Source organism: Phaenicophaeus curvirostris, chromosome Z (genome assembly GCF_032191515.1).
Source record: "Phaenicophaeus curvirostris isolate KB17595 chromosome Z, BPBGC_Pcur_1.0, whole genome shotgun sequence".
Classification (NCBI taxonomy): Eukaryota; Metazoa; Chordata; class Aves; order Cuculiformes; family Cuculidae; genus Phaenicophaeus; species Phaenicophaeus curvirostris.
The window spans coordinates 75857215-75871667 of NC_091431.1; the positions used below are offsets into that span (position 1 = coordinate 75857215).

Below are 14453 nucleotides of genomic sequence, written 5' to 3' on the forward strand. Positions count from 1 at the left end.
CCGTGGCCCATAGGGGCTAATGGGGTCGCCTGAAGCCTCTGAGATCGGTGCCAGGTCCTCGAGTTGGACCTAAACGCCTTTTATATCAGCTCCAGGTCCTGGTTTTGGACCTGGAATCCAGCTCCAGGACCTCAAGTTGGATCCAAACCCTCTGAGATCGGCGCTAGGACCCGCGCGTCGTCCCTGGCGGGCGGCGCTAGGACCCGGGCGCTGTCCTCATAGCGGTTAATGGGGGGAAACCATAGAGAGGGCGGCGTAGAGAGGCCGCGCGGGGCGGGCGCCATGACCCATAGCGTCGAATGAGGGGGAGCATAGAGAGGGTGGGACAGAGCGGCTTGAGCGGCAGCGCTAGGAGGCGGCGTGGGAGTCGCGGAGCGTCATGGAGCGCTTGGAGGAGATGGAGGAGGAGGAGGAGGAGGAAGAAGAAGAAGAGTCGTGGGAGGGCGAGCAGGAGGGTGAGGGGGCAATGGCGGCGGGGAGAGGGGAGGATGGAGCGGGAGAAGGGGGGAAAGAGCGGCCTGAGGGGAGGGGCGGCCGCCATCTTGGGGAAAATGGCGGGGGGGCGTGAGGGGAAAAGGGCGGGAAGGGGAGGGGAAAAGGGCGGGAAGGGGAGGGGAAAAGGGCGGGAAGGGGAGGGGAAAAGGGCGGGAAGGGGGGGAAAGGGCGGGAAGGGGAGGGGGAAAAGGGCGGGAAGGGGGGGGGAAAGGGCGGGAAGGGGAGGGGAAAAGGGCGGGAAGGGGGAGGGGAAAAGGGCGGGAAGGGGGAGGGGAAAAGGGCGGGAAGGGGAGGGGGAAAAGGGCGGGAAGGGGAGGGAAAAAGGGCGGGAAGGGGGAGGGGAAAAGGGCGGGAAGGGAAAAAGGGCGGGAAGGGGGAGGGAAAAAGGGCGGGAAGGGGGGGGTACAAGGGAAGCCAAGATGGCGGCCACAAGGGGCCATGAGGGAAGCCATGATGGTGGCCACAAGGGGCTATGAGGGAAGCCATGATGGTGGCCACGAGGGGCCGTGAGGGAAGCCATGATGGTGGCCACGAGGGGCCGTGAGGGAAGCCATGATGGTGGCCACAAGGGGCTGTGAGGGAAGCCATGATGGTGACTATGAGGGAAGCCATGATGGTGGCCACAAGGAGCTGTGAGGGAAGCCATGATGGTGGCCACAAGGGGCCACGAGGGAAGCCATGATGGTGGCCACAAGGGGCCACGAGGGAAGCCATGATGGTGGCCACAAGGGGCCGTGAGGGAAGCCATGATGGTGGCCACAAGGGGCTGTGAGGGAAGCCATGATGGTGGCCACGAGGGAAGCCATGATGGTGGCCACAAGGGGCTGTGAGGGAAGCCATGATGGTGGCCACAAGGGGCTATGAGGGAAGCCATGATGGTGGCCACGAGGGAAGCCATGATGGTGGCCACAAGGGGCTATGGGGGAAGCCATGATGGTGGCCACAAGGGGCCACGAGGGAAGCCATGATGGTGGCCACAAGGGGCTAGGAGGGAAGCCATGATGGTGGCCACAAGGGGCTAGGAGGGAAGCCATGATGGTGGCCACAAGGGGCCATGAGGGAAGCCATGATGGTGGCCACAAGGGGCCATGAGGGAAGCCATGATGGTGGCCACAACGGGCCGTGAGGGAAGCCATGATGGTGGCCACAAGGGAAGCCATGATGGTGGCTTTTAATCCGTTTTCTCCATCCAGGAGGCCGCTCGGCCGAGGCCTCAAGGTCTCGAGTCATCGTCCACCTCGACCTCGACTGCTTCTACGCCCAAGTGGAGATGATCCGCAGGCCCGAGCTGAGGGCCAAACCCCTAGGTAGGTCCCCTCCTTCTCCTTCCTCGCCTGGTGGGTACGTCCCGATGGGGTTGGGACCTCCAAAAGAGCTCCAAGATCTTCTCCCACCACCCCGATTCCACGAAACTTGAGAAGGAGAGAAGCTCTCTCCGAGGTTTCTTCTCCTTGAGCTTCTCGGGGGCTGGTTGGAGACGTTTGGCCACCTCGTGGTGTCCTCCAAGCCTCCGAGATCTCCGCTTTTGGGACCTCTAGGTGTCCAACAAAAAAGCATCGTGGTCACCTGCAACTACGTCGCGAGGAACCTCGGCGTCCGGAAGCTGATGGCGGTGGAAGAGGCCAAGGAGAAGTGTCCTCACCTGGTCCTGCTCAACGGAGAAGACCTCACGCCCTACAGGGAAACGTCCTACAGGGTTACAGGTAGAAGAACGCGATCGGTGGGACCCTGGGGACCTCCTGGACCCCCTTGAGGCCTCATTGTCCGTGGTTCTCCTAGAGTTGTTGCAGGAGACGTGTCCTCTGGTGGAAAGACTCGGCTTCGATGAGAACTTTGTGGACGTCACCGAGCTGGTGGAGAAGAGGTTGGAGCAGCACGAGGGGCCTGAGGACCTCGCCGTGGCCGGCCACGTCTACGGCAACCGGGGTGAGGCCCTGGAACCCCTGCCAGGAGCTCCAAGGGCCCTTCCAGGAGCTCCAAGGTTCCTCCAACCCCTTCCAGGAGCTCCAAGGGCCCTTCCAGGAGCTCCAAGGTCCCTCCAAGGTCCATTCCAGGAGCTCCAAGGTCCCTTCCAAGAGCTCCAAGGTCCCTCCAAGCTCCATTCCAGGAGCTCCAAGGTCCCTTCCAGGAGCTCCAAGGTCCCTTCCAGGAGCTCCAAGGTCCCTCCAAGGTCCCTTCCAGGAGCTCCAAGGTCCCTCCAAGGTCCCTTCCAGGAGCTCCAAGGTCCTTCCAGCTCCATTCCAGGAGCTCCAAGGTCCCTCCAAGGTCCATTCCAGGAGCTCCAAGGTCCCTTCCAGGAGCTCCAAGGTCCCTCCAGCTCCATTCCAGGAGCTCCAAGGTCCCTCCAAGGTCCATTCCAGGAGCTCCAAGGTCCCTTCCAGGAGCTCCAAGGTCCCTCCAGCTCCATTCCAGGAGCTCCAAGGTCCCTCCAAGGTCCATTCCAGGAGCTCCAAGGTCCCTTCCAGGAGCTCCAAGGTCCCTCCAAGGTCCATTCCAGGAGCTCCAAGGTCCTTCCAAACCCCTTCCAGGAGCTCCAAGGTCCCTTCCAGGAGCTCCAAGGTCCCATTAACCCCATTCCAGGAGCTCCAAGGTCCCTCCAAGGTCCCTTCCGGGAGCTCTGAGGTCCCTCCAACCCCTTCAAGGAGCTCCAAGGTCCCTTCCAGGAGCTCCAAGGTCCCTTTGAACCCCTTCCAGGAGCTCCAAGCTCCATTCCAGGAGCTCCAAGGTCCCTTCCAGGAGCTCCAAGCTCCCTCCCACCCCGTTCTCGCTAACCAGGACCCTCTTCTCCTCCTCCGCAGCCCTCGATCTCCACGACGGGACCCACCTGCGACTCCTGGTGGGCTCCCACCTCGCCTCGGCCTTCCGCAGCTCCTTGGCCACCACCCTGGGCCTCTCCAGCTGCGCCGGGGTGGCCTCCAACAAGCTCTTGGCCAAGTTGGTCTCGGGGACCTTCAAACCCAACCAACAAACCCTTCTCCTCCCCGAAAGCCACCAGGATCTTCTCCGAAACCTTGGTGGCCTCCAAAAAATTCCTGGTGAGGCTCCTTCCCGCCTTTTCTGAGGCCCCAAAACGCCGAGGAGCCACCTTCTCCTCCATCTTTTTCTTCAGGAATCGGCTCCAAGACCTTCAAACGCTTGGAGACCTTGGGGATCGAGACCGTTTGGCATCTCCAGAGCTTCCCCACCGCCGTCTTGGAGAAGGAACTGGGCCTCCCCCTCGCTCGCCGCCTCCAGAGACTCAGTTTTGGAGAAGACGACTCGCCGGTGGCTCCTTCGGGGCCTCCTCGGGTTGGTGGCTCCTCAAAGAGCTCCTTGAGGTTCCTCGAAGCATCTCAGCTTCTTGGAGAACCACCTCGGTGGCTCCTTCGAGGACCTCTCGGCTCCAAGCTGGGACCTTCAACTTCTCCTCTGCTTCCTCTTTAGTCCTTGAGCGAGGAAGAGGCCTTCAAGAGCTGCTCCTCGGAGGCGCAAGTCAAGGAGAACCTCGAGAAGCTCCTCCTGAACCTCTTAGAAAGGTGAGAACCTCCCATATCTCCTCCCTTGAGGGCCAGAAGATCCTTAGAACCTCTCCGGGCGGTCATTTCTCCATCTAAACCCCCTTTAAGGTCCTCTCTGTCTTCTCCTCCTCCATCTTGGAGGTCTTCTCCTCCATCTCACGGTGTCGTCTTCTCCTCCAGGCTCCACCAAGATGGCCGCCGGCCCCACACCCTGCGCCTCGCCCTCCGCCGCGGCTCCTCCGCCTCCGGAAGGTTCCACCGGGAGAGCCGCCAGTGTCCTCTCCCCCCTCATCTCCTCCACCGCTTCCACAAAGGTACCTTGGCACCTCCAGATGGAGCCCCACCACCTCCCAGAGGTCCTTCCAAGCCCCTTGAGGTCCTTCCAAGCCCCTTGAGATCCTTCCAAGCCCCTTGAGATCCTTCAGATCTTCATCCAGGACCTCCACAAGCCTCGTGGTGGCACCTCTGGAGGTCTCCAAGGGCCACGTGAAGCTTCAACCTCATGGAACTGGGAGGTTTCCACCTTCTCCACCTCTTCTAGGTGACTCCAACCTTCTGGCCTCCTTGCTTGAGCTCCTGCTGAAGCTCTTCAGGAAGATGGTCCCCCCGGAGGTCCCGTTTCGCCTCAACCTCCTCAGCGTCTCCTTCTCCAACCTCAAAGAACCTCCCGGAAGCACCAGAGGATCCATCGGCTTCTACCTCAAGGAGATCTCGACCCCACACCAGGTGAGGTGGGAAAAAAAATCAATTTGGACCTTCTGGAGAAGCTCGATTGGTGGCTCCAAGCAGAGAGCAAAAGGTTGAGGTTGGAGAGCAAAATCCTCAAGGTTTTGAGGTCTTGGAGCAGGAGAACCTCAAGATTTGGAGGTTGGAAAGTGAAGAACCTCAAGATTTTGAGGTTGGAGAGCAAAATTTTGAGGTTGGAGAGTAAAATTCTCCAGATTTTGAGGTTGGAAAGTGAAGAACCTCAAAATTTTGAGGTTGGAGAGTAAAATTCTCAAGATTTTGAGGTCTTGGAGCAGGAGAACCTCAAGATTTTGAGGTTGGAGAGCAAAATTCTCAAGATTTTGAGGTTCAAGAGCAAAATTTTGAGTTTTGAGAGCAAAATTCTCAAGATTTGGGGGTTTAAGAGCAAAATTTTGAGGTTGGAGAGCAAAATTCTCAAGATTTTGAGGTCTTAGAGCAGGAGAACCTCAAGATTTTGAGGTTGAAGAGCTCAGAATCTCAAGATTTTGAGGTTGAAGAGCAAAATTTTGAGGTTGGAGAGCAAAATTCTCAAGATTTTGAGGTTGGAAAGTGAAGAACCTCAAGATTTTGAGGTTTGAGAGCAGGAGAACCTCAAGATTTTGAGGTTAAAGAGCAAAATTCTCAAGGTTTTGAGGTCTTGGAGCAGGAGAACCTCAAGATTTTGAGGTTGGAAAGTGAAGAACCTCAAGATTTTGAGGTTTGAGAGCAAAATTCTCAAGATTTTGAGGTTCAAGAGCAAAATTTTGAGGTTTGAGAGCAAAATTCTCCAGATTTTGAGGTTGGAAAGTGAAGAACCTCAAGATTTTGAGGTCTTAGAGCAGGAGAACCTCAAGATTTTGAGGTTGAAGAGCTCAGAACCTCAAGACTTTGAGGATGAAGAGCTTGGTGGCTCCAGCCCTCCAGCTCCTTCTGGAAAACCTTCAACCTTCTTCTTCCCCTCAGGAAGCAGCCGGTGGCCACCAAGAGGCCTCCCAGCTCCAGGCCCCGAGCAGAAGCGAAGCCACCAAACGCAAGAGACTCGTGGAGGAGGAAGAAGCCTCGTGTCCCACCTCCAGGTCCTCAAGTTCTCCTGAGCCCTCTAGGATTCAGCTTCCTCCAGACGTTGACCCTCAAACCTTCTCCGAGCTCCCTCGGGAGGTCCAGGAGGAGCTGGTGGCCCAGTGGAGGAGCCGAGAAGCCACCTCCAAGCCCTTGGAGAAGCCCAAAGCCACCAGGAGGAGGAGGAGGAACCCGCCGAGGGCTCCGGAGCAGCTCAACACCTTGTGGAGATACATGGAACCGCGGTGGGAGGGGACCCCGGGACCTCCTGGAGACTCGGAGGAGGTGGCTGAGGACCTGGGGACCTTCTAGGAGGTCCCAGCGAGGGGCTCCTGGGCTCTTGGACCCCCTCGAGGTGGCCACCAAGGCCCTGAGACCCTTTGTGGTTGTGGAGCATGATGGGAGCTGTAGTTCTGGCTATAGTGGAGTCTATGGGGCCGCGGGGCATGATGGGAGCTGTAGTTCTGGCTATGGGGGTGTATGCAGCCGCGGGGCATGGTGGGAGCTGTAGTTCTGGCTATAGAGGCCTCTATGGGGCCGCAGGGGATGATGGGAGCTGTAGTTCTGGCTATGGGGTGTATGCAGCCGCGGGGCATGGTGGGAGCTGTACTGGCTATAGAGGCCTCTGTGGAGCCGCAGGGGATTATGGGAGTTGTAGTCTTGGCTATAGAGGCATCTATGGAGCCGCAGGGGATGATGGGAGCTGTAGTCCTGGCTATAGAGACCTCTATGGAGCCACAGAGGATTATGGGAGTTGTAGTCCTGGCTAGAGAGGCCTCTGGAGCCGGAGGGGATGATGGGAGCTGTAGTTCTGGCTATGGGGGGGGGTCTATGCAGCCGCGGGGCATGATGGGAGCTGTAGTTCTGGCTATGGGGGGGGTCTATGCAGCCGCGGGGCATGATGGGAGCTGTAGTTCTGGCTAGAGAAGCCTCTGTGGAGCCGCAGGGGATGATGGGAGTTGTAGTTCTGGCTAGATAGGCCTCTATGGAGCCGCAGGGGATTATGGGAGTTGTAGTTCTGGCTAGCGAGACCTCTATGGAGCCGCAGGGGATGATGGGAGCTGTAGTCCTGGCTATGAAGCCTCTATGGAGCCGCAGGGGATGATGGGAGCTGTAGTCCTGGGTATAGGGGGATCTATTGAGGTCAAGACAGGAACAGAAGAACCTCCAGAGAACCTTGATTTGTGGATGCGACCTCCCAGGAACTTCTGGAGAACCTCGATTTGTGGCTCCAACCAGCCCAGGAACCTCTGAAGAACCCCTCCAGAAGGTCCAAAAGCCCCTCCAGAAGGTCCAAACCCCATCCAGGAGCTCCAAAAGCCCCTCCAGGAGCTCCAAAATCCAGGTTCTCCAGCTCCTCCAGCTCCTCTTGGGGTCTCCAGCTGAGAAACATGGAGCTGAGGGACCTTGGAGCTGAGGGACCTTGGGGTTGGGGGGAAGGACTTTTTTAATATCAAACCGAGCCTCGGGGATCCAAAAAAAAGGTCTTCGAGGTCAGAAGAACCTTTGGAAGGTCTCCCAAGGCCACCGGGAGGAGGTCACGGGATCTTCTGGAAGTCGCGTTGGTCCTTGTGAAAGAGCTGAGCCAGGACGTGGTCGGCCGTGCCCTTGAAATAGTCCCGCAGGCGAAGAGTCTCCAGCTGCGCAGGAGAAGACAGCGGTGAGAGGAGGCCCCGAGGGGACCTCGGGTGGGGTTGGAGGGACCTTGGAGCTCCTGGAAGGGACCTTGGAGCTCCAGGAGCTCCGTCCTCACCTGCTCTCCGGTGCTGTAGGCCAGGAGAAGGAGCAGGTCCTCCTGGCAGGTGCTTTTGAGGAAGTGCTGGGTCCCCTCGGGGAAGAAGACGACGTCCCCGACGTCCACGTTGAAGTCGGAGGCTCCTTGGGGCACCACGAGCCCGGCCTGAGGAGAAGACGAGGGGTCCGAGGCCACCAAAGGTCCTCCTAGAAGCTGGAGGAGATGGTGGGAGAAGGTTCCGGGGTGGGGGGGACACGTACCTGCCCGCAGCCGCTAACGACGTAGCCCAGCTCGTTAGCGTTGGGGTGGAAGTGGGGGTGGCCCAAGGAGTTGGTGGAGAGGCGAAGGGCGGCCAGGGTCAAGGTGTCCTCGTGCTGAGGAGAAGGAGACACGGAGAGGAGGGAGCTTGGAGCTCCTGGAAGGGGTTGGAGGGATCTTGGAGCTCCTGGAAGGAACCTTGGAGCTCCTGGAAGGGACCTTGGAGGGACCTTGGAGCTTCTGGAAGGGGGTCAGAGGGACCTTGGAGCTCCTGGAAGGGACCTTGGAGGGACCTTGGAGCTCCTGGAAGGGGGTCAGAGGGACCTTGGAGCTCCTGGAAGGGACCTTGGAGCTCCTGGAAGGGACCTTGGAGCTCCTGGAATGGGTTCAAAGGGACCTTGGAGCTCCTGGAAGGGGTTGGAGGGACCTTGGAGGCCTTGGAAGGGACCTTGGAGCTCCTGGAAGGGGTTGGAGGGACCTTGGAGGCCTTGGAAGGGACCTTGGAGCTCCTGGAAGGGGTTGGAGGGACCTTGGAGCTCCTGGAAGGGACCTTGGAGGGACCTTGGAGCTCCTGGAATAGGTTCAAAGGGACCTTGGAGCTCCTGGAAGGGCCCTTGGAGCTCCTGGACTCCTGGCTTGGCTTGAAGGTTCCTCCAAGGCCCCCGAGCTCCATCCAAGCTCCATCGATGAGAAGATCCCAGCGGAAGGTCCCACCTGGTTCAAGGACTGGCTGAAGATCTTCTCCAGGCCACTGAGGCCGCTGGGGTCTCTGCGGTATCGAGCCCACTGGAAGGAGCCTCCTGGGAATGGAAAGGTGGCCGAGCCTAGAAGAAAAGGCCCCCAGGTGACCAACTTGGACCTCTCGGACCTTCTGCGAGGCGAGGGCTTCACGTTCTGGAGCCAAAACGCGGAGAACGATGGAGAAAAAAACCTTGGAGAACCTCGATTTGGGGCTCCACCAGCCCAGGAACCTCTGAGGAACCTCAAGTTGTGGCTCCACCAGCCCAGGAACCTCTGAGGAACCTCGATTTGGTGGCCCCAAGCCCTGCAGGTCCCTCTGGAGAAGCTGGGTGGTCACCTCGGAGGTCGTAGAAGAACCTCCAGACGAGGTGGGCTGGAGCTTGGCCGTAGGTCACGTTGTGGAGCAGCTCCTCGAGGTTGGCCGGGAGGTTCAGGGCTTGGGCCTCTCGGGGCTTCTTGAAGGTGCGGATGAAGTTGACACCACCTCGAGGCTGAAGGAGAGAGAGAAAAGTTGAGGAAACATCTACCAGGGCTTCATCCAGCCCATCCCAGCACCTCCTGGTGGCCACAGGGGGGACAGCTGGAAGCTCTGAGGGCACCTTGGAACCTTCTCCGAGGCCTCAGACCCTCTCCAGGAGCCTCTTTCCTCCTCGAAGCTGCTCTGAGGTCCCTCTAGAACCTTCTCCGAGGCCTCAGACCTTCTCCAGGAGCCTCTTTCCTTCTAGAAGCTGCTCTGAGGTCCCTCTAGAACCTTCTCCGAGGCCTCAGACCCTCTCCAGGAGCCTCTTTCCTCCTCGAAGCTGCTCTGAGGTCCCTCTAGAACCTTCTCCGAGGCCTCAGACCTTCTCAGGAGCCTCTTTCCTTCTAGAAGCTGCTCTGAGGTCCCTCTAGAACCTTCTCTGAGGCCTCAGACCCTCTCCAGGAGCCTCTTTCCTCCTCGAAGCTGCTCTGAGGTCCCTCTAGAACCTTCTCCAAGGCCTCAGACCTTCTCCAGGAGCCTCTTTCCTCCTCGAAGCTGCTCTGAGGTCCTTCTAGAACCTTCTCTGAGGCCTCAGACCCTCTCCAGGAGCCTCTTTCCTCCTCGAAGCTGCTCTGAGGTCCCTCTAGAACCTTCTCCAAGGCCTCAGACCTTCTCAGGAGCCTCTTTCCTTCTAGAAGCTGCTCTGAGGTCCCTCTAGAACCTTCTCCGAGGCCTCAGACCCTCTCCAGGAGCCTCTTTCCTCCTCGAAGCTGCCCTGAGGTCCCTCTAGAACCTTCTCCGAGGCCTCAGACCCTCTCCAGGAGCCTCTTTCCTCCTCGAAGCTGCTCTGAGGTCCCTCTAGAACCTTCTCCAAGGCCTCAGACCTTCTCCAGGAGCCTCTTTCCTCCTCGAAGCTGCTCTGAGGTCCCTCTAGAACCTTCTCCAAGGCCTCAGACCTTCTCCAGGAGCCTCTTTCCTCCTCGAAGCTGCTCTGAGGTCCCTCTAGAACCTTCTCCGAGGCCTCAGACCCTCTCCAGGAGCCTCTTTCCTTCTAGAAGCTGCTCTGAGGTCCCTCTAGAACCTTCTCCGAGGCCTCAGACCCTCTTCAGGAGCCTCTTTCCTCCTCGAAGCTGCTCTGAGGTCCCTCTAGAACCTTCTCCGAGGCCTCAGACCCTCTCCAGGAGCCTCTTTCCTCCTCGAAGCTGCTCTGAGGTCCCTCTAGAACCTTCTCCGAGGCCTCAGACCCTCTCCAGGAGCCTCTTTCCTTCTAGAAGCTGCTCTGAGGTCCCTCTAGAACCTTCTCCAAGGCCTCAGACCTTCTCCAGGAGCCTCTTTCCTTCTAGAAGCTGCTTTGAGGTCCCTCTAGAACCTTCTCCAAGACCTCAGACCCTCTCCAGGAGCCTCTTTCCTCCTAGAAGCTGCTCTGAGGTCCCTCTAGAACCTTCTCCGAGGCCTCAGACCTTCTCCAGGAGCCTCTTCCCACACTAGAAGCTGCTCCAAGGTCTCCTTGGAACCTTCTCCATGGATTTTCTCCACCAGCTTCAGCTCCGAGGTCTCCAGAAGGGGACCTAGAAGCCAAGAAGAACCTTGCAACCCCCCCCAGATGGAGGTGGAGAAACCCAAGAAGTGGAGATGCCACCAGATTGACCTTCAAAGCTCGAGCCACGACGTCTTCTGGGGTGGAGAAGAAGACCTCGTCCAGCTCCAGGGTCTCCAGCTCCTCGTGGGTGGAGAAGAAGAGCAGGAAGAGACAATCCTGGGCTCCGACGTTCTTGATCCAGTGGACGGAGTTGCGAGGGAAGAAGACCACCTGGCCGGCCGAGACGTTGAAGGTGGCGACCTCGGCGTCCGCGGAGATGACCCCCACCCAGGCCGAGCCCTGGGGGACGAAGAGGACTTGGAGCTCCTGGGAGGGACCTTGGAGCTCCTGGAAAGGGTTTGGAGGGAGCTTGGAGCTGCTGGAAGGGGCTGGAGGGACCTTGGAGCTCCTGGAAGGGACCTTGGAGCTCCTGGAAGGGGCTGGAGGGACCTTGGAGCTCCTGGAAGGGACCTTGGAGGGACCTTGGAGCTCCTGGAAGGGACCTTGGAGGGACCTTGGAGCTCCTGGAAGGGACCTTGGAGGGACCTCGGAGCTCCTGGAAGGGACCTTGGAGGGACCTCGGAGCTCCTGGGAAGGGTTTGGAGGGACCTTGGAGCTCCTGGAAGGGGCTGGAGGGACCTTGGAGCTCCTGGAATGGACCTTGGAGGGACCTTGGAGTTCCTGGAAGGGACCTTGGAGCTCCTGGAATGGGGTTGGAGGGACCTTGGAGCTCCTGGAAGGGGTTGGAGGAACCTTGGAGGTCTTAGAATGGACCTTGGAGCTCTTAGAATGGACCTTGGAGTGACCTTGGAGCTCCTGGAAGGGACCTTGGAGGGACCTTGGAGCTCCTGAAGGGGCTGGAGGGACCTTGGAGCTCCTGGAAGGGACCTTGGAGCTCCTGGAAGGGACCTTGGAGGGACCTTGGAGCTCCTGGAAGGGACCTTGGAGCTCCTGGAATGGATTGGAGGGACCTTGGAGCTCCTGGAATGGACCTTGGAGGGTCCTTGGAGCTCTTGGAAGGGACCTTGGAGCTCCTGGAAGGGACCTTGGAGCTCCTGGAAGGGACCTTGGAGCTCCTGGAAGGGGTTCAAAGGGACCTTGGAGCTCCTGGAAAGGGTTGAAGGCCCTTCAAGCTCCTGGAAAGCTGGACCAAGTTGGCTTTGAGGCCCCTCCAAGCCCCCCAGGAGGCCTCGGGGAGGTCCCAGAAGCTTCCAGAAGCTCCGGGACGGGGGGTCGGGAGCCACCTGGAGAAGGTAACCGTGCTCGTTGGCGTTGAGGTGCCAGTGGGGACCTCGGAGACCTCGGCTCGGGATCTTCAGGGTGGCCAAGGTCATCTTGGAGCGGTGGAGGTGGAGGCTCCGGCCGAAGAGCAGCTCCTGGTGGCTCCCGTAGGCCCCCGGGTCCTTCCGGAAACGAGCCCAGCGCATCTCGCCACCCGGGTAGAGGTGGACCTGGGGGGGGACACGGAGAAAGGGACCTCCTGGAGCTCCTGGAAGGGGTTGGAGGGAGCTTGGAGCTCCTGGAAGGGACCTTGGAGGGACCTTGGAGCTCCTGGAAGGGACCTTGGAGCTCCTGGAATGGGATTGAAGGGACCTTGGAGCTCCTGGAAGGGACCTTGGAGCTCCTGGAATGGGTTGAAAGGGACCTTGGAGCTCCTGGAAGGGACCTTGGAGCTCCTGGAATGGGTTCAAAGGGACCTTGGAGCTCCTGGAAGGGACCTTGGAGCTCCTGGAAGGGACCTTGGAGCTCCTGGAAGGGACCTTGGAGCTCCTGGAATGGGGTCAGAGGAACTTGGAGCTCCTGGAAGGGACCTTGGAGCTCCTGGAAGGGGTTGGAGGGACCTTGGAGCTCCTGGAAGGGACCTTGGAGCTCCTGGAATGGGATCAAAGGGACCTTGGAGCTCCTGGAATGGGATCAAAGGGACCTTGGAGCTCCTGGAATGGGATCAAAGGGACCTTGGAGCTCCTGGAAGGGACCTTGGAGAGACCTTGGAGCTCCTGGAAGGGGTTCAAAGGGATCTTGGAGCTCCTAGATTGGGTTGGAGGGACCTTGGAGCTCCTGGAAGGGACCTTGGAGCTCCTGGAATGGGATCAAAGGGACCTTGGAGCTCCTGGAAGGGACCTTGGAGGGACCTTGGAGCTCCTGGAAGGGACCTTGGAGCTCCTGGAATGGGATCAAAGGGACCTTGGAGCTCCTGGGAGGGACCTTGGAGCTCCTGGAAGGGACCTTGCCTCCCATCTCCAAGGTCTTCTCCAAGCGCGCTCACCTTGGAGCTCCTGAGATGGTTCAGGAACTGGAACTTGGCCTCCAGGCTCTTTTCTTCTGGCCCTGGAGAAGGTGGAAGCTCCTTCGGAAGGTCCATCCCTCTCCTGGAGGTGGGACCCGAGCCGCCGTAGACCAAGGAGAGACCCAAGACCCCCAGAGCCGTGCTGAGGAGCCCGGCCAGGAGACACACCAAGAAGACCTTCAGCAGGGACCACGAGGGCTTCAGGACCTGAGAAGAACCCCGAGGAACCTCACGAGAAGCTTCCAACCCCCCTCGGAGGCCCCTCCAGCCACCAGCTTCGAGGTCCCACCACCCTTTCCATCAACCTGAAGGTCCCACCACCCCTTCCATCAACCTGGAGGTCCCACCACCCCCTTCCACGACCTCCAAGGTGCCTCCAACCCGCGATTCCAGGAGCTTGGAGGCCCTTCCCAGCGTCTTCTAGAAGACGAAAGGACCTTCACCTCCTTCTTCAGCTCCTCCGAAGAACCTCGGAAGGTCTCTCCGTGCATCTCGAAGGCTTCGTTGTCCATCCAGGAGGCGGCAAGGACCTTCCTGGAGGAGAAGAGGAGGAGGACGACGAGAAGAAAGAGGAGGAGAAGGTTCTTTGAGATGTTTTCTTGCTCCAGGAGCCCAAGGAAGTGACTCATCTCCTGGCCCACCGTGACGCAACCCAAGAAAAAGGCCTCCCTGAAGCAAGAAGGTCCCCGTGGAGCCACAAGGTCCCACCCCACCCTCCAGCTGAGTCCGTCGTCCCGGTTGCGTCACCTCCAGCCACCGGAAAACAGGGTTTGAGGCCTCCAGGGCTTCGGTTTCTCAAGGACTTTGGTTTCTCGAGGGCTTCGGGGCCTCCTCAAGCTCCTTGGAGCCTCCTCAAGCTCCTTGGATCCTCTTCAAGTTCTTTCTTTGGTCCCTCAAGCTCCTTGGAGGTTCCTCTAGCTCTTTGTTTGGTCCCTCAAGCTCTTTGGTTCCTCCTCAAGCTCTTTGTTTGGTCCCTCAAGCTCTTTGGTTCCTCCTCAAGCTCTTTGTTTGGTCCCTCGAGCTCTTTGGATCCTCCTCGAGCTCCTTGGAGCCTCCTCGAGCTCTTTCTTTGGTCCCTCAAGCTCTTTGGAGCCTCCTCAAGCTCCTTGGAGCCTCCTCAAGGTCTTTGTTTGGTCCCTCAAGCTCTTTGGTTCCTCCTTGAGCTCTTTGGAGCCTCCTTGAGCTCCTTGGATTGTCCTCGAGCTCCTTGGATTGTCCTTGAGCTCTTTCTTTGGTCCCTCAAGCTCCTTGGAGCCTCCTCGAGCTCTTTCTTTGGTCCCTCAAGCTCTTTGGATCCTCCTCAAGCTCTTTGGGGCCTCCTCGAGCTCCTTGGAGCCTCCTCAAGCTCCTTGGAGCCTCCTCAAGCTCTTTCTTTGGTCCCTCAAGCTCCTTGGAGCCTCCTTGAGCTCTTTCTTTGGTCCCTCAAGCTCCTTGGAGCCTCCTCGAGCTCTTTGGATCCTCCTCGAGCTCCTTGGATTGTCCTCGAGCTCCTTGGAGCCTCCTCAAGCTCTTTCTTTGGTCCCTCAAGCTCTTTGGAGCCCCCTCAAGCTCTTTGGATCCTCCTCAAGCTCCTTGGAGCCTCCTCAAGCTCCTTGGAGCCTCCTCAAGCTCCTTGG

At 59.0% G+C, this 14453-nt stretch overlaps 2 protein-coding genes across 5 annotated transcripts; one reads left to right on the forward strand and one right to left on the reverse strand.

Moving 5' to 3' along the window:
- The first annotated feature begins 353 nt into the window (after window positions 1-353).
- Window positions 354-6628, forward strand: LOC138733609 (DNA polymerase iota-like). Of its 2 annotated transcripts, XM_069880996.1 has the most exons (10): window positions 354-455; window positions 1689-1802; window positions 2034-2198; window positions 2275-2421; window positions 3294-3530; window positions 3605-3783; window positions 3919-4010; window positions 4173-4306; window positions 4534-4718; window positions 5682-6627. In XM_069880996.1, exons 1-10 carry the CDS (start codon window positions 380-382, stop codon window positions 6087-6089), a joined length of 1737 nt encoding a protein of 578 aa, XP_069737097.1. In that variant the 5' UTR covers window positions 354-379; the 3' UTR covers window positions 6090-6627. The 2 variants fall into 2 exon arrangements, with proteins under 2 accessions (XP_069737097.1, XP_069737098.1); XM_069880997.1 differs by lacking the exon at window positions 3294-3530 and having other exon boundaries at window positions 5682-6628.
- A 266-nt stretch (window positions 6629-6894) lies between these two features.
- Window positions 6895-13533, reverse strand: LOC138733612 (oxalate decarboxylase OxdD-like). Of its 3 annotated transcripts, none has more exons than XM_069881005.1 (9): window positions 13281-13533; window positions 12817-13044; window positions 11795-12001; window positions 10620-10850; window positions 8849-9002; window positions 8485-8594; window positions 7773-7886; window positions 7531-7677; window positions 6895-7417 (listed from the first exon to the last, which is right to left on the reverse strand). In XM_069881005.1, exons 1-9 carry the CDS (start codon window positions 13464-13466, stop codon window positions 7316-7318), a joined length of 1479 nt encoding a protein of 492 aa, XP_069737106.1. In that variant the 5' UTR covers window positions 13467-13533; the 3' UTR covers window positions 6895-7315. The 3 variants fall into 3 exon arrangements, with proteins under 3 accessions (XP_069737106.1, XP_069737105.1, XP_069737107.1); XM_069881004.1 differs by having other exon boundaries at window positions 10620-10898; XM_069881006.1 differs by lacking the exon at window positions 11795-12001 and having other exon boundaries at window positions 13281-13532.
- Between the last annotated feature and the right edge of the window lie 920 nt (window positions 13534-14453).